The sequence below is a fragment of the Anopheles coustani genome, chromosome 3 (genome assembly GCF_943734705.1).
Source record: "Anopheles coustani chromosome 3, idAnoCousDA_361_x.2, whole genome shotgun sequence".
Classification (NCBI taxonomy): domain Eukaryota; kingdom Metazoa; phylum Arthropoda; class Insecta; order Diptera; family Culicidae; genus Anopheles; species Anopheles coustani.
In genome coordinates this window covers 52,639,481-52,663,177 of record NC_071288.1, presented here as the reverse complement: position 1 = coordinate 52,663,177, position 23,697 = coordinate 52,639,481, and the positions used below count along the sequence as shown (strand labels likewise).

The window sequence follows — 23,697 nt, the reverse complement described above, 5'->3', positions numbered from 1 at the left end:
TCTCGTCTTCTAGGCGATGTATTTTCTTTGATAAGGTTACATCAATCTATTTAGGATCGTGAGGGAGCTTAAATCCGACCATATCGGCCGTATCGCGAATGCTACGTTCCCCCTTGCCACGGTAGCTTTCATTCAATTCCTTCAGTTTGCGCGTGCTCTCCAAGTAGCTCAGGTACGTTTCGGCCGTAAACTGCAATTCTTCCTTCGCCCGGCAGTGTACCTGTTCCGTGGTTTCGAAGCGACGGTATTGATCCACAATGTATTTTGCCGCTAAAGAGCTTGAGCCCATATTGATGCTTTTTAATTCGCTCAGAAGGCGTTTTAGCGTCTGACTGCTCGTCGATAGTTTCGTTGCCGTCGTAGCCATGGCTGTACAGATCAAGAGAATACGAGATTTTCCACCACCTCCTTTGTAATCAATTCTAGATCTTCTGTGTCGTACGAAGGCTCGTTCGTGTCCTGCCACAAAATATCGTCAAGCTTTACGTCGATAGGAAGGTAGTGTAAGGACGTGTCGTTGAATATGTCGGTGAAGCGGAAATTATTCCTCAGCGGAACCTCTTGAAACACGCCCGTTGCTCGCAGTATGTAACCTGCACTCCTTTCCAAAAAGCGCCGGGGGTGGTTGTTAGTGATAGAGCAGAAACTATTGCACAGTAGAATTACATTGGTCAAATGTTCCTGTTGCCAGTTTTTCCACAGCACGTTATTTACGATTTGCTTCGGACAGTGTGGTAGGTAGAAGAGTGTTCTACAATGCTCGGCACTGTACTTGCCCTCAACGTTTTCCTGCAGCACTGCCTCGGCAAGGCTCTGTAGAATTTCTACCTCCGAACTGCTGAACACCGGGTCGTAAAACTGTATCCTTTCGTTCAGGTTAGCTTTGTCCCGCAGGCAACGGATGAAAGCGAGCTGGTAACGTGCAATAGAGCACTCGGAAAATCTACCCAAACCCAAGCAAATGATCCGTTTCACGCCTGCTAGAATGGGTTGCAGCTCTTCACAGCATTCGCGAAAAAAAAGTGACTGGAGCAGCTCCGATTCTGCTGCTTGCAGTTGCTTTCTGAAAATGAAACAGGTTTATGTAATCACTCGGTGCTTAAATATCGCAGCTAAATGCGCTGTGCCATTTTACGTACGTCACAGTTTGGTGACACACTTCGATTCGTTCGTTGAATTGCTTGTGGGTACGATTGAAGGATGTCTGTAGTTTGGCCCTCGATTTCGGGCGATTTTTTCCTTTCCTCGATACAACAATCCGAAATTCCGAATCTTCTGCTCGAGGATCTATCGCACTCATGGCATTGTTTACGTTTTAAATGCATGCTTTTTGTTATTTTTGCTAAGCTGTCACAAATGACATCAGGGGTAGCCAACTATACTTTTCGTATCGCGGGTCATCGGATTGAAAATGTTGATGGTAGCAAAACGAATAGCGGCACAAAGAGGTTCCTGAAACTGATTCGAATCCTTCGAAATTGTTAGCTAAGGGTAATGGTTGTATAATTGTACAATAATGTGATTATATTCCTCTTTTAAATCAAACACTTCGTCTGTTGATGTTTCACGATTATTCTTTATTTGATGTTATTTTCCAATTTCGATTTTTTTTTGCAAAGAAATGTTAAATCTTATTGGAGCAGCTAATCGTTTATATTTTCTCCACCTTCCAAGAAGTCATGATGCCAACTCTGGTGTGTTCTTTTAATGCGACAAAGATGTTAGATGTCCGCCTGTACCGTGCTAATCTAAACCATGAACATTCCTTTGTGACCTAAGTAACTCACATATGCTCGCCCGGTCTGTATGGGAAAGGAACGAGAACGTCGTAGCGGTCGAGTTTGCTGAGATAATGATAACATAACAAAGTTGAAGATAGTTTGGGCGAGTATTACACAGACTTTACGCACAATTATAGATGATTGTATAGAACGCATCAAACCGATCGAATATTTGTGTCTGGCGGTGAAATTGGAAATCGAAATGCATTTTTAACCCTGATCAAATCTTGAATAACTCTCTCCTGACAGAACTCTGCTGCTTACTGGATAGTCTAACATCTCAAAAATTTCCTGATTTTATTCGCAATAAATACCCTCGTAGTCATTATTAGTCTTGTTTTGTAGTGTCGTTCTATGAAAGCTAAATCAAAAGTAGAAAAATGCCAATCTAACTCGACACCAGTCAATCCCACCATCCTGATTTAGAACTTCTCCTCCTCCAGACCGTGCTTGAAGCAGAGCAGCACAGGAATGGATTCTCCGTCGATATCACGGTACTCGAGCATAGCGATCAAACCTTCACAGTCCATCGATTCACCGGTGAAGAACTGAAGGTCCTTGAAGCGACCGAGCAGATCCTTCATTACTTTGTTGATGTTCGTTTTGAAGACCTCGACCTCGCTGGGCGCCTTTTCCTCCAGTCGGGTGACGAGTCTAGTGTTTTAAAAATAGAATAAAAAAGAACGAGCATTACCTCTAATGTGAAAGTGAACCATCACTAATGGGACGAAGTGTGGAAATCAATATGGCAGGTAAAAGATGGAGGAACATTTTCTTCTAAGGTCTTCCGTTTCTTTGTGCCCTCTAGCAGATACTCACTTCTTCATGTAGTCCTTCAGGTAGGTGGTGAACTGTTTCTTGTCGGCAAATCCGGTCTCGACGAGACGGTGATTCAGCACGATGTCGACGCCGCTTTCGGTGGCGGCATCGGTTCCTTCGTCGGCTTCCTCGGCGGACGGGTTAGCACCATCCAGCTGCACGTCGCCCAGGGTGCGGGAAACATGCTTTCCGTAGACCTCGTAAATGACATCGTCGACAAGCTTGACTTTGTAGGTGTCCGAGAACATCTCGTCACCTAGATAGTAAGTAAAAAAAAAACTGTCTTAGACATACGTAACCTACATGCTGAGTCACCTCTAAATATCGGTTGCTTAAAACACACAGCCAACGCTAACCTTTAATTAAAGTTACTCATATCCTTTTGTTTACATTTTCACTGCCTGCTTTCTTGGATATCCAGGGAGAATTATCCATGATTTGCAGACAAAAATGGGAGGAAAATCACTACTTTTAGCATCATTCGACAGCTTTCCGAAAGCGGTAAAGCAGCACCACCTTGCAATTCATCACCATTTTAGTCAAAAATCCGCCCGGCATATGACAACGCAGGGGTCGCAGAACACGTATACACAGTGCTGTCAGTAGCCATTACTATACCCCAAGCGTAGGGAAGCGAGATTTCTCGGCACTTTTTTTCCACAAAATCCACGTTCGATCGCCCAAAACTGTACGCCAATTCGTAGCAAAGCACTATCCCAAGGACTTACCGGTGAAAATGTCCTTCCAGATTTTCATTTTGTTGGAAGATGGAGAAAACTGTACTCTAACTTAGAATAACTAACGTCCTTCCACCTGAGGATCTGACCGGAAAAAGAACGACTGTCATGTATAGTTGGCAGCATCGGGATTCGGAAGATTCGAAGATTCGATCCCTAGACGGATTCCAAAGATTCGAATCCCATTTGACGCATTTTAAAAATTCGAATCCCATCTGACCATGCGTTTACACGGGCTTGCGACATTTCTGCGACCGGGTTTTCTGCGACCGATTTGTGCTCACCGGAAGTGTCAAAGTAATCAAAAGTAGCCCAAGTCGGCCATCTTGCATGTCAAAACTGTCGCAGAAACTCCCGCCGGCACCGGGTCGCGGCGTTGGACGATCTGGCCAACGTTTTCGTCGCAACTTTCTGCGACATTACAAAAAGACCGTTATTCGTATGTAAAAATGGTCATTGTCGTGGTTTGTTCGATGAGAAGTATCTTTGATATAGTAAATAAATATACTGGCGTACTAATTCATGTTTTTAATGCGTTTCTTTAATTAAGCTATTGTTTTAAAATGAAAGAATGTAAATAATAATTATAATGAATGAAAATAAAGATATATTGTAATGGATGCAAAGCACTAGTTTACTTACCTGTCTAGCTTTAAATACATCCCGGTTGACAAAAATTCAAATTTTTTGCAGCTGTCATGTAGTACCAGCAAGTTTTTCCATGGCAGATTGCTGGGACTCTTGCTGGAACTACATAGTACCAGCAACAATGTCAATTTCTGTCAACCGGGATGATATCAGCCATGTCTGACTCGGGGTCCACACTACAGCGCGACGTCCCGTCCCGAAACGCGACGTCGCCTGACAGGCGGCCGAACTCCATACAAAAAATATGTCGCACAAATCGCGCTAGTGTAGAAACAGCGAAAAACGCGACGTCGCGCTAGCTCTTGTCAAATGTCAATTCGAAACGAAAACAAACCGACGCTGGACAAAACGTAAACAAACCGAAACACAAACGCGAACAAAATCAGCAATATTCTCCACGAAACATCGGATTTATCGTTGTACTACTTATTTTTAGCCTTCACAAATGAAATTCAGTTATCAAACTCCGTTTTAATTGATATTTTTACCAAAATTTTTTCGGGTGCCGAAACGTAAACAAACTGCTCTTCAACAAGTAGGAGATGATGTGGAAATATATACCTCCTACGGCGGGCCAAAATATCGTCGTTGTCTGTTTAAGTTTGTTTTCTCAGTGAATTTCAAATGTGGAAGCACCAAACTTACTCAGGGTGCATAAAATACGTAGCTAAACAAATTTCATGCATTACTACCTCAAAATTCAACAACAAAATTTAGCCGAGTTTGCGCCCCAATTTGATACATATTTCCACATACTCTCCTACCTCTGTCGCGCTTGGCTTGCGCGATTGTTCTACCGAAACTGGGCTACTTTTGAAACGGGACGTCGCGCTGCAGTGTGGACCCCGAGTGAGGCGCTATTTGTGTATGTGTGATATTTTTGGCACCCTGAGTGAGTTTGGCGCTTCTACATTTGAAATTCACTGAGAAAACAAACTTAAACAAACAATGACGATATTTTGGCCCGCCGTAGGAAGTATTTATTTCCACATCATCTCCTACTTGTTGAAGAGCAGTTTGTTTACGTTTCGGCACCCGAAAGAACTTTGGTAAAAATATCAATTAAAACGGAGTTTGATAGCTGAATTACATTTGTGAAGCCTAAATATAAGTAGTACAACGAAAAATCCGATGTTTCGTGAAGAATATTGCTCTTTTTGTTCGCGTTTGTGATTCGGTTTGCTTACGTTTTGTCCAGCTGTCGGTTTGTTTTCGTTTCGAATTGACATTTGACAAGAGCTAGCGCGACGTCGCGTTTTTCGCTGTTTCTACACTAGCGCGATTTGTGCGACATATTTTTTGTATGGAGTTCTGCCGCCTGTCAGGCGACGTCGCGTTTCGTGACGGGACGTCGCGCTGTAGTGTGGACCCCGAGTGAAGAATGTTATCAGAACCTCAACCATGTTCGTTCCGTTCCGATAAAGTCCCCGCCGGGAAAGTGCGGAAAACATCAAAAGGACTTGCTTCACTGTTTCAGTGGATCACGATGGATTCAATTTGAATGATAACGCTGTCATAATTGTTTTTGAAACAAAATAAATGCTACTCTTCTTGGAATGAACTCGGGTAAATCAGTTAGTCTGCATATTCCCAAAAAGGACTAGATTGTTCGTGTTGTTTAAAAACAATTAGAAGAATAATGTCAACTATACTGATATTCTTAAGTAAATCATTTATTGAATTAAACACATCATATGAAAAATCGGCATTAGATGAGAATGTATGATATGACGGATTGGGATTTGGATTCGAAGATCCGGATCTAAGAATAGATTTGAATCGAAAGATTTGAATCCCTATAGGGATTCAGTTTCCTCATCACTAGTCATGTAGCATGACGGAAGTTCCGACGTTGAAGGTTTAGTGAACCTGTAGGTTCGGTCCTGGCGTCGTAGGAATGCACCAAGTTCCGAAGAATCATGATTTAAAAATCAATATTTTTGTACACAATTCCACACGTTTCCTTTAAGCGAAACCATTAAAAAAAAACATAGTCGAAAACATTTCACTGGGTAAAAATATATTTCTGAAGTTTACTGCTTTGCTGATTGTAGAGCTAACTGATCCAACCCCAATCCATATAAGAGCTTATTTCCCACCTCTATTCTAGTCAGGGCTGCCACATGAAAGATCGTAAAATCGACGAAACTTCATTGTGGCAATTTCATTCAAACTAAGAATTACGGAAGAGTCTTTGTTTTACAGAGTTGTCTGTCTTTAAAAGACCTTTCATTTGACAGGTCTGGTGCTAAAATTGGCCAAGCCACAAAAAAGTAATCGACGTATTAGTTATTTTAGCCATTATTTCCAGTTGTGACCAAGGTTTTTGAATCTTTGAACCTAAAATCGATGAAATATCATTGCCATTTTTAGCCGGTTTTGAATTGGAACACTGACATTCGATGAAACATAATTTATATTTTGCGAAAAATATTTCCACTTCGCGAAAATATTCATCAGCTATCGTCGCAGATTGGCAATGGCGATATTTTAAGCAACACTACAGTAACCAGTTTATTTATGACTACTTCCCCCATTCCCTTCGATTGTTCTGTTGCTGTCGTTTTGACTTGGTACAGTGACACTTGTCGCGTTGTTCAACAGTCCTCAGTCTGCGGTGGGTTTTCGCTGGGACGCATTGTTCATGTGTTGCATTTATCTGATAAAGTTGCTGGATTTCATATTGGAGTAGTTTACATCATCGGATGCTGCGGACAATGGAATAAGTGCTTTGGTGTAATACTCGGAGTTATACACATCAGTCAAACAAGTAAACAATGTCCTTTCACAAGCTGCGGTTTCTAGTAGCTTCGTGAGCTCATACAAACAATTGTGATATGGTGGAGAATTCACGACTTCAACGTTGTTTCACGAATGGGGCAAATATAAGATCTGGTGAATGAAGTGAAGAGGTTTCGTGGCCGAAAACACCCCAGCGTGCTACTCAGAACCGATAACGAGTTCGTGTAAAATTAGTCAACAAGCTGGTAAATGTCAAAACATCCGTAGGAAAGTGTGAAAATGTCCTCGCCAGATTTGCTACATCCGCACGACTCGATTTCGTCGCCCAGTGCAAGTATAGGAACGGAATGGCAACCAATTACACTAACGCTCGTAGAATACCCCAAAGGTAGTGATCTAAATATGTGATCTCATGGGATGTTTTTTTCTCCATTAAATCTGATCAATACGTGGCTTGTTTCCATTTGTATAGGTGATCTGGTGGGCAAGTTGCTAGCATGGATCAGCTTAGCGCCGCTCGGCATTGGAGCCGGCTTTGTCGCTTTAATTCTATTCCGGCGGGATCTGCACACGATCGTGTTCTTTCTCGGGACGCTGGTCAACGAGTGCTTTAACATGATACTGAAGCACTGGATAAAGGAACCGCGGCCCGTTTCGCGAGCACAGATCTGGACGGAATATGGAATGCCTTCATCACACTCACAATTTATGTGCTTTTTTGCCACCTACGTGCTACTATTTATCTTTATAAGGTATGTGATGCACCGGTGCAAAATGTGTTTCAATCTAATTTAATCTATTGCCGAATCTAATTTAATCTATTTGTTGTTTCCAATTTGTTCCCCACAAACGCAGACTGCATCACATGAACAATAGTAATAGCGCAAGACTGGAGCGGCTCGTCCGACTGCTGGTGCTGGCGATTTGCTGGACGGCAGCGTTTCTCGTGTGCTTCGGACGAATCTACCTGCTTTATCACACGTTAAATCAGGTGCTGATTGGTGCTTTCGTGGGCATGGTGATGGGCGTTCTGTGGTTCCTGCTAACACACTGCGTGCTAACGCCCTACTTTCCGATGGTGGTGACGTGGCGCATTTCGGAGTTGTTCCTGCTCCGGGACACTACGCTTATACCGAATGTGCTGTGGTTCGAGTACACCGCCACGCGACACGAGGCACGCGCCCGGGCACGTAAGCTCGTAAGCATGAAATCTCAGTGACATTTCTGGTCACCCTGACGGCGCTCATCGTACATCAAATAGCAACCACACGGCTTGCTTTGTTTTTCTTGTTTTGTACTTTTCCACGTTCCGGAATAGTAGTCATATGGTAGGGTAACCGCGCAGAACGAGCAACACTCAAAACTGATCGACACGGAACTGCTGCGGCTAGATAAGAGGAATGCGCAAGCAAGTGTGCATCGTGTGCACAATAAACCGGACGAACTGTCCACTGAACCACAATCCACCTAGGGTTTTGCTTAGTTCGTAAGGACACGTACCCCCGAATGAATTAGAAATTCAACAGCGACACCGAACATAGAGATTTTCATGGACGTCGATTAGTAATGGACGCGGCGAACAGCAACATTTAATAAACTTCGTACCATTTGGCAAACATAGTAAAAGAAAAATGAAAACATAGCAAAGCGATCAAGTAAAAAGTAGGAACAGTCCCCAATGAACCTTGAACACATTCGTATTCACCAATCTTCTCGAGTAGAGGAGTAAATAATCCATCGCACTGCACGCATGCACGTGCACCACAAGAAGTAATGTGATGATAAACCGCTGGATGACTTAATGAAAACAAAAATTGGTGATGGACTTTTCCATTCGTTCTAATGGATTAGAAAATAAACTCACAAGAGCTCACACGACGACATTCGTTCTGCAGCTCTTCGATTATATCGATTTACTACTCACACTTTTCGTTTACTTTATTTGTTCCATTTATATGTCGTTTCCGAAACGGGCTGAGAAAGCCTAATAAAAAAAGGTGAAATTAATTCAAATTGTTCGCAAGGGATAGTTAAACGTATGTATTTTGTTCTGCGTTGTTTGAGGTTGAGTACAGATACTAACTGAACTGACAGCGGCTTGAGTACAGATACTAACTGAAGGAAAATTAACAAGCAACAGCAACAGAGAGTAGTACAATTGATTACATACACATACGGAATATGGTTGTTCATCCGAAACGATTCGATAAATTTGCACTGCAAGTAAATTATTCAGCAAACGGATCCAATTTACTGTCGTATTCCTCTTCGAACGGATTACTTGCGTTATTACGGCCCCCGCCGGTGGTCTCTTCGCCGAACGGATTTTTGGTATTGTCGTACTCGCCGGCCTCTCCCGCCATTGATTCTCCATCATCGAAGGGATTTTTGCTGGACGCTGCCGGCTTAGCAACCGGTACGAACGGTTTGCTCGGCGGTACGGAGATTTTCTTCTCAAATGGATTAGCATTGGCGAATCCGGCCGCCGAAGGCTTCGGACTACCATACGGAGACTGCGTCTTGGGGCCACGGTCGTCCCGGATTTTCATCTGTTGCTGAACAATGTTGGCGGCCTGTTGTCGTTGCCGTATGCGCTCCTGTTCCATCAGCCGCAAACGCATTTCGCTCTCCTGTGGCTCGAGGCGCACCTGCCCCGCCGTACGGCCTTCCTCCTGGCGTAATCGCGCTTCCGCTCCGGCACCATAGTTACTAGGGCTGGGGGTATTGATGCTATAGGAAGACGTCTGTTTGCTGCCCCCCTTCGGCTCTATTCCAACTTGGGGTGGTTTAGTTCGTTCAGGTTGCTTCGTTGTTTCGGTATGCTAAAAGAAAAAGTATCGGAAATATCTGCTTTAGCATACTCGAAACCAATTGTTCACAAAACAGACTTTTAAAGAATTGCAGTTGAACCGACCAATAAATCTCAAAATGGCGAAGAGTTACTAAAATACCAAGATGAAATGTTTCACAAAACTGGCGATAAATTGATTGAATACTAATGCATAATCAAAGAAAGGTTTGTTGGAATTCAAACGATCGATCGAGATTTGATCTAATTTTAGGCGAGTCACTTACGCTATTCTAACCACGTCTACTTACTTCCGTCGATTGATCAAGTTCCTCTACGATCAGCAGCTTGTTAAACAGTCCTCGACCGAAATAATCCGCCACCACCGAGAACGGCTCCGGCGACCGCTCGAGAATATCGTGGAACATTTCGTGCTGATCGCGCGCCTCACTTTGCGCTCGCAGTGCCTCGATCAGCTGCATGTTGTTCTTATTGCACACCGGGCAGTCCCGCTCCGTATCGGTGTAGCTTCGAATGCAGCTGGAAGAAACAAAGAAGCAAAGAAATAATAACCGCAACCATCAACCATAAGAAGCAGCAGTTTTAGCGAACATCATCCACCTACTCTTGATGGTAGGAATGTTTGCAGAGGAAAAACAGTGCCGGCATCGACAGTGGTTGCTTGCATGCGTCGCAGGTCGTATTCTGAAACTCAACGTTGCCCTCCTGCAGATGTTTTATGTGCCTCTTGATGACGGCAGACTCTTCACTGTAGGTTCGCGCAAGCTCCTCCTCCTGACGGATGGTATCTTGCTCTTTTTGGAATACCTGCATAAAGTAATCCTTTACCGAGAGAAACGTCGGTCCGTCCTCGACCGCCAAACAGTCGAGCACTTGCAGTGGCGCTTGCAGTTTTTTCTGGGCTGTCACAAATAAATCCAAAGAGATTAACTAAAAGAGCACTACAAAACTGGTGTGGTGTACGGGTTGCTTACAGATAACTTGCAGAATTTGGTTGAAAAGATGTGGCGGAGCTCGGCTGTCACTCTTGAGCCCGTTCAGCGTGAGCAACCAAAGTGATGCATTGTTGTGTGCCAACTTCCGACAGCACGCTAGCAAATTGTCGTACTCCCGGTGCTTGAGGTAGTGCCGTATGATCAGATGATACAGTTTATCCTCCTCGTACAGATACATCACGCCGGGCCAAAACTCGTACATCCGGCACTGGGCGAGCGCATGGTTTTTGTCGTACCGCTCGCCATTGTATCGCAACAGCTCGAGCAACTTTGCCTCCATTGCCGGCGATTCCTGCCACTTGTAAAGGTAATGTTCGATCAGTGTGCTATAAACGCACTGACTGCTGGATGGCACGAATCGCACAAGATGCTCGAGAAAATCGATCAACTGGTCCGTATCGGAAAACAGGTGTATAAAATCCTCCGCGGTGCCACGCGGCGGTGGGCGTTCTTCGTTGATGTGCAAGTCTGCCAGCAAATCGTCCACCATCAAAGCATCCCTGCCGGGCGTAGAGTTCCGGTAGGTGGCCAGGTCGGTGCAAAGCTTCTTCAGCAGAGTGATCGTTCTATCCGGACAGTTGGTCATCAGCGCGGAACCGTACTTTTTCAAGATTCCTTCCGCGTCCGCCAGAGGTAGCATCTCGATGTAGCTGAGTGCTTCCTCGTGCTGGCCCATGTCCTCGGTCAGGATGCTGAGACAAGCGTCGTGCTTTTGGTGAGCCTTTGCCAACTGGAACGCTTCTTCAACGTAGGACGCATCGCGGCACACCTTGATTGCGACGTCGATATCGAACAGGTTCGATTTCTGGTCGTTCTTCAAGAATTCCTTTAGCTGTGTCGTGCGGTCGAGCCGGGTGAAACAGTTCAACAGGAGCGTGGTATGGTCGGCCGTTGCCCGTCCTTTCGCATGAATCGTTTGCAGATAGTCCGTCAGAAAGTGAATGTGCCTTGCATCCAAAAAGCGCTGTATTACATACGACGGTTCCAGATAGTCAATCGTTTTGGAGTACTGTTCTACTGCCCCGCCAAAGTCACCCTTGCTGTACAGGTGGTCACCGTACTGCTTGAAGATTCCCGCCAGCCCTTCGGCATCGTACTGGTTGCACTTGGCGATGCGCACAGCAATGTCGTACAGATTTTTCTTAAACAGCACATTCAACTTGCTCTGGAGGTCCTTTTCGTCGAGATGCAAAATCTGTTTGCCTTCCGTTAGAATGTAGCACGTACCAAACTCGGTTAGGATTGCCACGACCTCCTCTATGGGAGAGGTAAAGACGATGAATTTGTTCTGTATATCGATCACGGTGAGATTGTAACCACCGGGAGACCGTGGGCTACGCATCACGACCAGCAGATGGGACCGATACCAGTGCAGCAGTGTTTTGCTTCCCTCCAACGCGTAACATGGTCCCCGCCCGTCGGACGTGTAGCAGTAGACGGCATCGTCAAGCCCAACCATAAAATGGCCCTCGTTGTGACCGGTTTGTAGGGCACAGCAACCGACCTCCTTCTTCATGCTGGACAGAATGACGCGAATTTCCTTGTCGCGACTGTGCAGATTGTACAGGTACACACCGGAGTTGGAGCAGACAAACATTTGCGTGTGCTTGTGGCAGTGCTTGAACGCAATGCCCACGATGTCACTAGTACCTGCCGTCAGCTGTTTTAGCGTTTTCGATCGATCTCGGCTGATGTCACCACGGTACAGCGATATGTTGCCCTGCGCAAACCCAATCGCCATGAACTGACCACCTTCGGAGACGGCCAGTGCCGTCGGCACGGAAACCATCGTGCGTACCGTACGCAAACATTGCGCTCCATTGACGGTGGAAATCTTCGATAAATTCCACACCTTAAACGACGGTCCGTTGATATCTTCGCCCACCGTCACGAGCAGATTGTTTTGCTTGGAAATATCACACAACAGTATCGAACCTTCGTGGCCTTTGAAACTAACCGCAACCCACGTACGGGTGAACGTGTGGATGAAGCCGCTGGAATCACAGATCACTATCAAACTGTTGCCGTTTGCCGTGGCTGTAATCTTGGCCCCTTGCAAGGCCTCGGACACCTTATCCTTATCGACACCCTTGCGGAGGTCGAAAAAGTTAAACTTGCGCCACTGGAAATAAAGTAAAGACGTTAGTACCACTGCACCGTAAAAGATTCTGCCCCATTAGTATCTACCTCGAATATAGCCATCCGGAAACGTTGGATATGCACTATTTTAAACCTATAATTGAGGGCGTATTCACGGAACACGAAGATGTTCCTCCGGGATCGACGATAATTGTTTTGATGACAAATTTTCTCGTCTTTTGTAGTAGTGTTGGCAGAATCGGGATTCGGAAGATTCGAAGATTCGATCCCTGGACGGATTCTAAAGATTCAAATCCCATTTGACAGATTCTAAAGATTTGATTCGATTAGGATTCGAATCAGATTTGATTGGTTTGGGACTCGATTTGACTCGATTCTGACTTGATCCTAAACTGTTTGAATCGACTCACAATGATTTGAGTCGAATTAGTCACATAACTAGTCGATCTAGAGACAATGTAATTGATTTAAGTTTACTCAAATCGAACGCTGGGTAGAATGTCCAATGGACATCAATGGATCCATCACTCAATGGATTGAGTTTTTTGCGCAATTTGCAAGTTTGGCTCTAGAAAAATTCCTGGAACCTATTTTTTACAAACAAATACAGTAGAATGTCCATTATTCGAGTTGTTCTACCCAACCAAACCCATTTCATCAGGACCAGACCATTTTTACCGGATTTTGAATCGGATTCTGGGGATTTAGATTAGGATACACAATTTCCAGACCGACATGGATTTGTTTACATGATGATGATGCTAATGATGATAATGATGATGATGATGATATGTCCCACCGCTTACCCCTACATAGGTTTGAGAGGGACGAAAGTATCTTACCGGGCCGCTACACGAACCGAAAACTCCAACCGAGAACTCAAAAACCGTATAAGTTTACGTCAAAATCTTCTCGGTTCGTGTAGCCGCGTTTTGTGGTACCAATTCTGTGAGCCACGCTACACGAGCCGCAAACTCAAAACTTTGCGGCGCAACGAGGTTTTTGTTTTTGATTTTTCAGTTAACTCAAAAATCTTCCTTCAAAGAAAACAAGATCTTATTTCAATTCACACAAAAAGTAAAAGATGGATAATCTGTTGAAGTGTGGCTAACTACCCTATCGCGGGTCATCGAGTTGAGTACCCAAAACTTGCAACAACGCAACAGGCGTATTGTGCGGAGGCAAGAAGATGGCAACCGTTTGCTGGACAATACTGTAGCAGAGCAAGCAAATGAAACTATAATTAACTTTCTTCGCATGAAGAAGGAAGATTTTGATGTTCTCAAGTTACATAAAAAGTGGTAGAATAAAATATTTTAATCTTTATCATTAAACTTTTTGAAACTTTTAGATTTTGGAATCAGTTGGTGGGCCGGACTTTGCGAACCCCTGATCTATAGTGAATTTATAATTGATATTCTAGCTATAAAATAACAAAATATTAACTAACCGTAACTACAAAAGAAACACGTAAATTTATCACCATATGTTCGTTTATTTTGTTTTTGAGATTTGTTATGTTTACATTTATTTCTTTTTCGTCTTCTTCTTCTGACGCATTTGAGTTTTCGGTTAGCTGCCAAAAACTTCTCGGGTGCAGTTTTCAGCTCACGGAGCTGAAAAGTTTTTGACGTAAACTTCTCGGTTGTTCCCCTCTTCTCGCCGAGAAGTTTTTGAGTTTTCGGGTCGTGTAGCGGGGCTCTTACAATATTAAATATAAATCACCAAACGAGAAGGGGCATTGAATTGAAATGTCACAATGACAGTGAGTTTTCGAAATCGAAAATATCGAACTGATCATTTTCGAATGTGTTTTATTTGGTTCGCTCAGAACATTGAAATAACATTTTAAAATATTTTGAAAAGAAAATATGATTTGCATCCACTAGCTTCTTGTAATAAATCTTATCAATTTATTCTCTCCAGATCCTGAGTAAATCAATAAATATACATTGTACCATTGAACGCGAATGTATAAACCAATCGGCTAGTACTTGTTTACGTTTTTTTGCATACCTCAGTTGACAGCATAAACAGGACTTCGTTATTCCGGCCGCTTTATCGTTTTGTAGCCAGAAAAATGAATTTGGAACCGATAAATAATGCTCTCTCCCAGTTGCGCGTGTTGCGATCAAGTGTTGGACAGGTTTTCGAATCGTTAGGCAATGGCGTACGCGCTGATCATGGTGAAGAAGGCAAGGAACAGAAGTTTCTTCAGGAGCTGCAGGAGCTGCTTAACTCAGTTAATGCCAACTTGAAGTAAGGAATAAAATCTGCACGAAAGTATGTGCACGTTCAAGCTTAGCTACTAAAGTGTCTCATATCTTTCTCTAGAGAATTTGAATCATGTGTTAGTGATCTAACTCCGCCACAAGCTCCACTCAACCTGGCCAACTCGGCGTACCTGTCGTTGGAAACGAACCTCGAACGCCAAGCCTTGTATCCGCATCTGGTGCAGAGCTACAAATGGCACGACAAGCTGCACGAATACAGCACATTTGCATCGACCTTGCTGCAGCAGAATTCACTGAAACGGTCCTACTACACAAACACCAAACGGCGTCGTTCGCTTCCATCCAGCCATCTGGCCACGCCGCAAATGGTGGACAATCTGATCGGAAGTATTCATTACAACAACATGAACCTGAAGATCGTACGTCCGTTTATGACGAACGCAATATTGCACGTAAGTGATAACATATGGTAGACGAAACTCTGGCCAACGGTCTGGAAATATCGTATCGCATGGCAAACATTTTAATGCTCGTTTCAGATTACTATCGCCCGTGTTTTGCGAGCTGCGGTTATTCTTAAAGGGTTGCTGATTGAATGGGTAACGGTGAAAGGATACGAAGAATCACTGCTAGATGGTGTCGATGAGCATTGGACTGAGTCAAGGCATCACGTTTTTCGCAAGGTTCAAGATCACGCCCATTCCGCAATGCTGCACTTTTTCTCGCCCACGCTTCCGGAATTGGCTATCAGAAGTTTTATTGTAAGTACGACATGTCCATTAACGCAAGGTGGGATGAAGAATATAAAAATTTAATCGCTTTTGGATTTATTGTTTTCAGACTTGGTTCAGAAGCTATGTAACGCTGTTTGCTGATCCTTGTAAGAAATGTGGGAAACATCTGCACAATACGCTTCCCCCGACCTGGAGAGACTTGCGAACCCTCGAGCCGTTCCATGAAGAGTGCAAACAGTAAACCAATAATATAATTTAAAAAAAAACATCTTTACAAGTAATTCGACGCCGTAATTGAGTTTAATAAAAGTCAATTTCTTTTTCACATATTTTAAATCTTGAAATCATTTTATATAGAAGATGCGATGTAGTAAAAACACGTTTATGAATATTTTTCAGATTTATTTACAGGTTTCGCTTTTAGTTAAATTTTATTTAATAAATTCGTAACCAATAACTTCTCAATACAATCCATTCCTTCCGGTCCACGAGTGGCCATTGCGTGTTTACAATATTGTACTATTTCTCTTTAGACCGTCTGATGGCTGGCTAATATAAATTACTTCACACTAACCGCGTTGTAGTGCTCACATAAAAAAAGTTAGAGGAAAACAACGTACATAATTTTCTCCTCCATGTATAAACTTCTTTCACTCAAACAGTGTGCTACCCGGACATTTTCTTGACGGAAAAAGGGGAGTCCATAAATAAAGTAATTACTTCAAACTAATGTACATAGAAACTGACGAATCGAGGACCGCGCGTATTGGAGTGAAAATTTGCATTTGGCAAAAATATGTCGCTTTTTCACCGTTTGGAGATAGACCTGATGATGGTTCCCTAGCTCGTCGTTTACAAGATACTCTGTTTACAAACTATACACTCTCCGCTGCCTGTTGTTACGTTGTTCTCCCTATTAACCGCGTAACAATCGATGCGCCTAGTGATCCAGCACCATTTTGCACGCACCGCTCGAAACTGACTAGGTGCACTGGTGTGCGGTGTATGTGTGTGCTTGTGTTTGTGTTTGAGCGAGTGTCCTCCAAGGCATCCTTACAACAACCGTGATTCTGAGACGTCCAAGCTTTGCGGGGAATGATTCAATTCCACCACGAATTTTCGTTACTTCTACTTTATTTCGATTGCACTGGAATGGTGGCGATAGGGCGTTTGTACGGCGATCATAGCTCGGTCGTAATTTCGTCCTGCGGCCGAAAGCCAAGCTTGAAGAATTCGTCCTGCAGCCAGAGCGAGCTGTCGTTCATGCCGGAAGTTGACAGGTACGTGCGCACGTGATCGAACGTGTCGTCGAACGGGTTGTTGCCGCCGGCCATTGAGTGGTGGCTTGTGTCGGTCGTGTGTGATGACCGCTCGTCGAACTCGTGCAGGCTGATCAGCGAACCGAGGAAGTGGTGCGTGGTCTGCATTGTTGGCAACGTGCGGTGCTTCTGCAGCTGAATCAGTTCCGGCCGTAACAGGTTTCGCTCGTTCTTCTGGCTCAGGCTGGGCGAGAGGTCGCTCTCGTTGGTCTCGTGATGGCCCGCAGCGTTCGGATGGTACGCGGACTTGAAGGTGGAATGGTCGGACGAGCCGAGCCGAGGATCGGACGCCGACGGGGACAGCGGGGCCGACGGTTGCTGCAGGAACTCGATCAGTTGCGCCAGCTCTGGCTTGTAGCGGTCGAGAACGCGTTCGGCCCACACGTGCAACCGTTGCCAGTCGTGCGGTGGTGCGTTTATCAACTCGACCGGCTTATTGAGCAGGATCAGAATCTTCGCCAGGTCCCGAACGACCGGATGGTACGTGGCCGCACCGGCACTGTCGCCCGCCAGATGCAGCTTCCGTATCTGCCGCCGAGTGTCGTTCAGCATCTGCAGGAAATATTCGGCCTGCGGTCGTAGCTCGTCCAGCTGGCGTACGAACTCGAGCCGGTCGATGTTTTCGTCGATGAACGACTCGCGGTACTTCTTGCGCTTCTGGCGTCGCCGTATCACGGCCATTGCGGCCACCACTATCACCACGCACACGATCGCACCCGCCACGATGCCCACGACCGCGGCCAGCAGCGACCCGGACAACCCGACCGGATGACACACGCGACCCATCAGTTCGGAGTTGGTCGACCACTGGGCCACGTAGCCATTTGGACACTCCAGAAGACATTCGCCCGTGTCGACTCGTAGTACTTCCGTGCACTTGATGCAGCTGGTGTCGGTGCAGCGCACACAATGCTCGTGAAAGTGGGAACAGTCTGCGAAAGCAAATGGAAGAAAGAACCGGAAAGGTTTGTGATTAATATCTGGATGACAAATATCTTTCACAATAACAGATTTGGAAAAGTTGAATTTAAGACAGCTTAGCATCAGATGGCAAACACATAAATTTGAATTTGTTTTTAGCCTTTTTTGAATGTCATAAAATTAAACCAATGAGTGTCTAAAATATCAGTCTGCGAATAACGAATGTGAGCTCACATATTTTTTCAACTCATACATTATGTTTTAATAAAAGCATCAACACTTTTGCTGTTGTGTCACAACAAATAAAATAAAATGCTAATCCTAGGACACTCCCGAGATTGATGCGCGTCGTTTATGTGATTTGAAAATCGAAAGAGGTTGATGCGTGGGAAGCATCGCTTGGAATACATTAACGTCCCCCGTCGGAATAGCAATAAAAATGCGTTTTAATCCTGTGCAGTACTATCCACATGGGCGTGGGTGGTCGAGATATTTTTTTTTAGTTAATCTTCGCACAGAAAGACATTTGCCAAATGGGATACCAACTCTTCGATGTCCGGATAAACCGGCGAGTCACATTGGAACAAAGTGTCGGATTAAGTTTCGAAATTATTTGATACATTTTTCGACATCCTACTCCATTTTAGGTTCATCGTTTAAGGTTTGCAGTTTCTGTGGTTTCAAACAAAAATGAATCAACTATCCATGATTTACTTTTACGCAACAATGGTGAATTGCTTGAGAGCAAAAGGGAGAAAAGAAACTCGCCGTGGAAGACTAGTATTGATGCCCAAAAGGTACAAGATAGTATTCATTTTTGGACCCGCGCGGACCTTTTACAAACCTATCGATTTACTCGCAGATCTCCGAGCACGCGGAGTCTTCCATCGATCCTTTGAGATCGGGCAATGCACTCAGGGAAACACAATAAAGATTTTTGCTCGAGATAATCGATGGCGGTATTCAAATCCGTGAAATGCAACATGCAGCAATACTTCCCTTGGTTGTTCGTGGTTTGTGAATTCAATACCCAATGATCATGATGTAATTTCAAACATCTTTCGCTGAAGACCGCCGAAGGAAAACAGAAATGATGCCCGCTTCACTGACGGAAAAATGAAAATGAAAAGCCCTCGAATGCGCACAAGCATGGCGAACGAATGGCGTCGGAGATGCTGACGAAAATGCCTCGTGAGGATCACTTTCCGTTCCACACAGGGTTGTTTCTGTCGGGCTACTTAGTGCCCGAGCTCCCGATCCCATGTGGGTTCGCTCCAGTTGAAGTTTCGCGTTTACGTAAGCGTAAGCACACGGCACAAAAGCACTTGCCATCGGGGCCATCGCCGCGCGCATGGCGGTACCGTGGACATGGAAATAAAAGATCCAGGATAACAGTACCGCCGCCGTCGTTGTTGTTGTTGTGGCCCGCAGCCACTGATCGATCCGCAGTGAACAACCGCCGATCGATCGATCATGCTCCACTCGGACGGCGACGTCCCGCATTTCGGAAGGGTTCGTTGATCTGCCGGTTTTGCTCTACACTCGTTAAGCGCGGCGGTTGGTCGTGATTCATGCTTGTTTGCATAAACGGTCCGCAGACAGGCCGCCTAATGCTCTGGTGATGCGATTGTGTCTGAGAAACCAAACCGTTTTAGTTAAGGATTTCTTCAAGCAAGGGAACGTCTAAGCTTCTACCTAGATCATGCAGAGATAAGTATCAACTTAATAAACCTTTTTGTTTGGAAATCGTAGGTAAAGAAATCGTTTTCATTTTTTTTTAAATATTTATCACCTCAAACGATTTAAAAAAACCCTAGTTTTCTAAACTTCAATCCTTTTAATGTGATTGATATTGACTTGAGCAAACATTGTACTGAATGGAGTCAAAACACAAGCACAAGCAGCTTTTTTCTAAACTTTGTATGTTTACATCAATTTTTTTAAATTTTTGTACTTGTTATCCTTTCGACAACTTGAAAAAGGCAACAAGGAACACTTTTGCTAATTTAACAATTTTATCAATCACATTTACAAGACAAAACATTCCACTGAGATGCTCATGCCAAAATAGTTGTTTGATTTTGGCAGACATGCATAATATTAATAAATTATTTTGAGATTGCATATTTGCCAGTTATCTTGTTATGTTAAACGAAACATTTTTTTTTTCAGTAACACTTCAGAGAGTTCAGATTTGTTTTTCTTTTATAATCTACTCAAAAAGTTGAATCCACACTGAATAGGATCAGCTAAAAAGAAGTAATGTACATACTCAAGTTTCTTCCTGCGATGATAGTTCTAAATCGAGCAAACGCACACCACTGATCATCTCCAGAGGACAAGGGATGATCTGGATGATCGGCTCGAAATGGTCCAGGCGATGCATGGGTGGCCGTAATGTCAATCAATACTTTTATAGGAGTAGATGCTGATGTTTTCCGGTCAGTACGCGTTACGCTCGTGGCCACTCGTTTGCTCGCTTCGCCGCGCGAGAGGCAATTACTTCTAATTATCGAACCAATTGCCGGCCCGTACTCGACCCCGTTGGTGCTGCCCCGTTTGCCTTGCCCGTGAACGCGAACAACGCGAGGGACGATTCTGCTCGGCATCTGTCCTCTGAATGTGGGTCAATGTTCGGAACCGGAGTGGCAATGCGGGCGGACGCGAGCGGACGCAAAACGTGTGGAAATGCTGGAAGGTCACAGATTTATATTATTTGTATTTTTTTTTAATTCTAGAACATATACCACAACATTTCACAGCACAACACGTTTCCGGTGATGATTGACCATGAACAGCACTGTTTTAATAACCTGAAGGTTAGCGCTGACACTGACACTGGCAATGAAAATCGTTCGCACCCTTCAATGTTGGATGAAACATAGAGTCCATGCGTGTCCAAGCCCTGCTGGAACGGAGCACAGTTGCTTCACAAAGGACAACTCGGACAAAATTCCACAGCATTGCGTTTGCGAAACTGATCTTTTCCGATCGAAGATAACGTCCATGGTAGGAGAGCTTCAGATTGGTACAAGATATGCCGCAGTACCTCTCTTCCCCGTACCCCGCATCGTTCCCCGCAGAGATGGAGATTAACGTGCAGAATAATTTCTTCCTGATTCCACCATTGCTCCTTGCGGCAACGTCGATGAGATCATCGTTCGGTCAAACGGCAAGGGACCGTTTCGGAACACCGACCATCCGCCGCCAGCGGACGGTAGTAGTTTCGCGTGCTGCGCCGGAATTCGACCGCTACCGCCAGGAACCGGTTTCAGGTTCGTTCGGTACGCCACAAACATCCGCACAAACACAATCCTGCGGGAGTGGATCGCGCAATACGGTCATACGCAGGAAACATGCCGCAGGCCGATCATAGCATTTTTTTTTTTCAGCTGTGGCAAACTCACGATGGACGGATGATGTACTGGGCAAAGAATACATTGGGCTCCTCCGGGCAGAACCCCAGCGATTTCACAATCGGTGTCGAATTCAGAGGGCGCAAGGATTTGCTCGTGAAACTAAACTATGAGTTTGACTAGCTTTAGGAAGAAAGGATATTCGATGAAGTGATAATATTGATGAGCGACCACTTCTTCAATACAGACGTTTATCAGGAAGTTTACTTTACAACTTGGCGAATATAATAAGTTCCGGTTATCTATGTTATGTTGTAAATTATACAATTATCACATGATTTGTGAAATTAATTGGAACTGTAGATAAATTTGGAATTAAGTTTAATTTTCTTTTTTCGCTGGTTTTAAATGTGATTTTATTTCTTTTATCCTATCCAATTGGCTGAAGAAAACCATTGTGCAAAGTAGCTCTATTTATAGTTTCATTTTCATGTTTCAAAATGATATTGTCCTTTTGCTCGAACATGACGAACGAGTTGTTCACCGCTGCATGGGAGGCAGTTCGCGAGCGGAGGAACTTGCTTCAGCAAGAACGTGCACCGAAAGGTCGTAGGGGTTGCACTTTTGTGCAGTCCGCGGGACGGGTGTTCATGTACTCTCGGTAAGCACGCCAAGCCAAACGTTTGCGAGTACAAACACCAGCGAACTGAAGGGAAGAGATCGTAGGCAAGTGCTGTGACACACAGGGAGAGCGAGAGAGAGAGAGCGGGTGCCCCGAAGCGAATAGCGTGCACTTTGCTCCAAGTGCATTCGTTGCTGCTGTAAACGGGACGGATCTTCTCGAGATGCAATTCCCCCCAAATAGCGTACACCTTTCTGAGCACCATGAAGATGACGACGACGGCGACGACGATGAGTCAGACAGCCGAGGCCCGAGGCAGGTAGGTAGGTATTTTTGAAGCATGTCATTCGCAACTCGAAGGCCACTCTGTAGTTACGTTTGGTCGTTCTTTGTCGCGGTTTAGTTTTTACGGGTGGAGACGGACCTTTTCAGTCCCAAAATTTGCAAGCAGCACACGCACGAGCCGAGCTGCAATTGGAGCATCTTTTTAGGCCAAACACTCTGCTGCCAGCGACCCTGAAACGCCTCCAAAGACCAACGCGTTTTGCACGAACTACTCAAATTATTCAAACGTACAACCAGGTTGAGTAACAGTAGCTTACACTCCAAAAAACCCTGCTTTTTTTTCATCCACCATTTTGTTGGCCACCTCCCGTCCGAACGGGTTGATGACTCAGGAACAAAACCGCGTGCCAACACAACTAAAGTGATCCTTCGTAAGAACGATATCGCACCGCGGAATGGGAAGGTATATGCATTACGAAAACGAAGGATGCCACAGAGTGCAATGAAAATGGTCACATTATTGGCGGTGGTCGGTAGCCTACGCGTTCATAAAATGGAAGATTGATTGTCAGAGTAACTTCGAACAAGTAAAGAAACACATTGTTCATCTCCGCATGGGAAGATCGGGGTTGTGCGGATTTTCGTTTCCAACCGCGTATTCTTTCGGCAGTTCAGAATAGTTTATGTGAACAATTTCAATCTCAAAACGTTCGACTGTGCCGAATCTGATTGGGAAGCGCACGTAGCGGTGATGTGCACGTCCGTGGAATAATAATTTCCGGCACGTGCAATGTACATTTTATTTTGCGGCATCTTATTCTGTTCGTGCCGGAAGCAAGACTTCAGAGGAACGTTTGGAATTAAAAATTACACTCTTTAATTACTTCCATCTTGTTTCCTGGTACAGGAATACACAAAAAAATACACACACACACACGGATTACGATTGAATTCTTTGAAGCGATCGTAAATTTGCTTGCTTCCACCAAGAAAACAATGCACGCCCATTCATCCGATCGGTGATCAGATGCCCGTCCGACCCTTCCAGCTGCATCCAAGCAGGATGAATGAACTTCAAGACGCTGCTGGGACCGTCCTCGCTCTCCCGAGCACTACATCTCCATCCGTCACTTCTTCCCTGCTGGGCTGGTGTAAATCTGATATCTTAATCAAACTGCGGCGGTGCCCCGGTTTATGAACTACATCCTGCGAGACGCTTCGGTGAAATTTGTCTCATTTACTTGCACTCGACTGTGTGTGTGTGTGTATGTGACACAGCCAACACTGAGACAGTGTACTTTGCATCCCGCGGCGAGTGCTGGTTGGTGCCGAAAGACGATTCTTTTCAGCGCACCGTAACCACAGCCAGTGCGACTTGCGGTAACAGTGTTTCATTTTCGTTTAAATCATTTTATCTTTCCGCTTATCGAACTTTCTAACCCACCCCATCGAAACGGGTTTCGGATGTAAAACCGCAAACGCGCGAGCGACTTAAGGGAAAAGTTTTGCGCCTTCCAACGACGAACGTTTAGGAAGCGTAGGGTTTCAAAGGCGTTCTGCTGTCGGTTAATGAATACGATCGAGTACCGATGTAA

At 44.7% G+C, this 23,697-nt stretch overlaps 7 protein-coding genes across 8 annotated transcripts in view; 2 read left to right on the top strand and 5 right to left on the bottom strand.

Moving 5' to 3' along the window:
• Nucleotides 1–4: 4 nt before the first annotated feature.
• Nucleotides 5–515, bottom strand: LOC131260939 (protein FMC1 homolog). Its single transcript, XM_058262801.1, has one exon. The coding sequence runs from the start codon at nt 365–367 to the stop codon at nt 47–49; it is 321 nt and encodes a 106-aa protein (XP_058118784.1). The 5' UTR covers nt 368–515; the 3' UTR covers nt 5–46.
• LOC131260940 (SRR1-like protein) lies at nt 379–1,309 on the bottom strand. Its single transcript, XM_058262802.1, has 2 exons — nt 1,140–1,309; nt 379–1,063 (listed from the first exon to the last, which is right to left on the bottom strand). Exons 1-2 carry the CDS (start codon nt 1,298–1,300, stop codon nt 379–381), a joined length of 846 nt encoding a protein of 281 aa, XP_058118785.1. The 5' UTR covers nt 1,301–1,309.
• Nucleotides 1,310–1,556: 247 nt separating this feature from the next.
• Nucleotides 1,557–3,448, bottom strand: LOC131260988 (translationally-controlled tumor protein homolog). The gene is made up of 3 exons (XM_058262859.1): nt 3,329–3,448; nt 2,601–2,856; nt 1,557–2,435 (listed from the first exon to the last, which is right to left on the bottom strand). Exons 1-3 carry the CDS (start codon nt 3,354–3,356, stop codon nt 2,204–2,206), a joined length of 516 nt encoding a protein of 171 aa, XP_058118842.1. The 5' UTR covers nt 3,357–3,448; the 3' UTR covers nt 1,557–2,203.
• A 3,113-nt stretch (nt 3,449–6,561) lies between these two features.
• On the top strand, nt 6,562–8,146 carry LOC131272295 (dolichyldiphosphatase 1-like). The gene is made up of 3 exons (XM_058273975.1): nt 6,562–7,115; nt 7,200–7,479; nt 7,583–8,146. Exons 1-3 carry the CDS (start codon nt 7,007–7,009, stop codon nt 7,944–7,946), a joined length of 753 nt encoding a protein of 250 aa, XP_058129958.1. The 5' UTR covers nt 6,562–7,006; the 3' UTR covers nt 7,947–8,146.
• A 470-nt stretch (nt 8,147–8,616) lies between these two features.
• On the bottom strand, nt 8,617–12,811 carry LOC131272294 (vacuolar protein sorting-associated protein 11 homolog). Of its 2 annotated transcripts, none has more exons than XM_058273973.1 (5): nt 12,719–12,811; nt 10,511–12,653; nt 10,141–10,438; nt 9,827–10,055; nt 8,617–9,549 (listed from the first exon to the last, which is right to left on the bottom strand). In XM_058273973.1, exons 1-5 carry the CDS (start codon nt 12,731–12,733, stop codon nt 8,956–8,958), a joined length of 3,279 nt encoding a protein of 1,092 aa, XP_058129956.1. In that variant the 5' UTR covers nt 12,734–12,811; the 3' UTR covers nt 8,617–8,955. The 2 variants fall into 2 exon arrangements, with proteins under 2 accessions (XP_058129956.1, XP_058129957.1); XM_058273974.1 differs by having other exon boundaries at nt 8,617–9,531.
• Nucleotides 12,812–14,681: 1,870 nt separating this feature from the next.
• LOC131258777 (mediator of RNA polymerase II transcription subunit 27) lies at nt 14,682–15,884 on the top strand. The gene is made up of 4 exons (XM_058260156.1): nt 14,682–14,890; nt 14,966–15,317; nt 15,405–15,626; nt 15,706–15,884. The coding sequence occupies exons 1-4, from the start codon at nt 14,712–14,714 to the stop codon at nt 15,838–15,840; spliced, it is 888 nt and encodes a 295-aa protein (XP_058116139.1). The 5' UTR covers nt 14,682–14,711; the 3' UTR covers nt 15,841–15,884.
• Nucleotides 15,885–15,996: 112 nt separating this feature from the next.
• The window catches only part of LOC131258445 (uncharacterized), a 42,281-nt gene continuing 34,580 nt past the window's right edge, over nt 15,997–23,697 (bottom strand). The window contains exon 3 of the mRNA XM_058259766.1: nt 15,997–17,850. Within this exon, the coding sequence (XP_058115749.1) occupies nt 16,781–17,850 (1,070 nt within the window). The 3' untranslated portion in view covers nt 15,997–16,780. The remainder of the gene's footprint in view (nt 17,851–23,697) is intronic.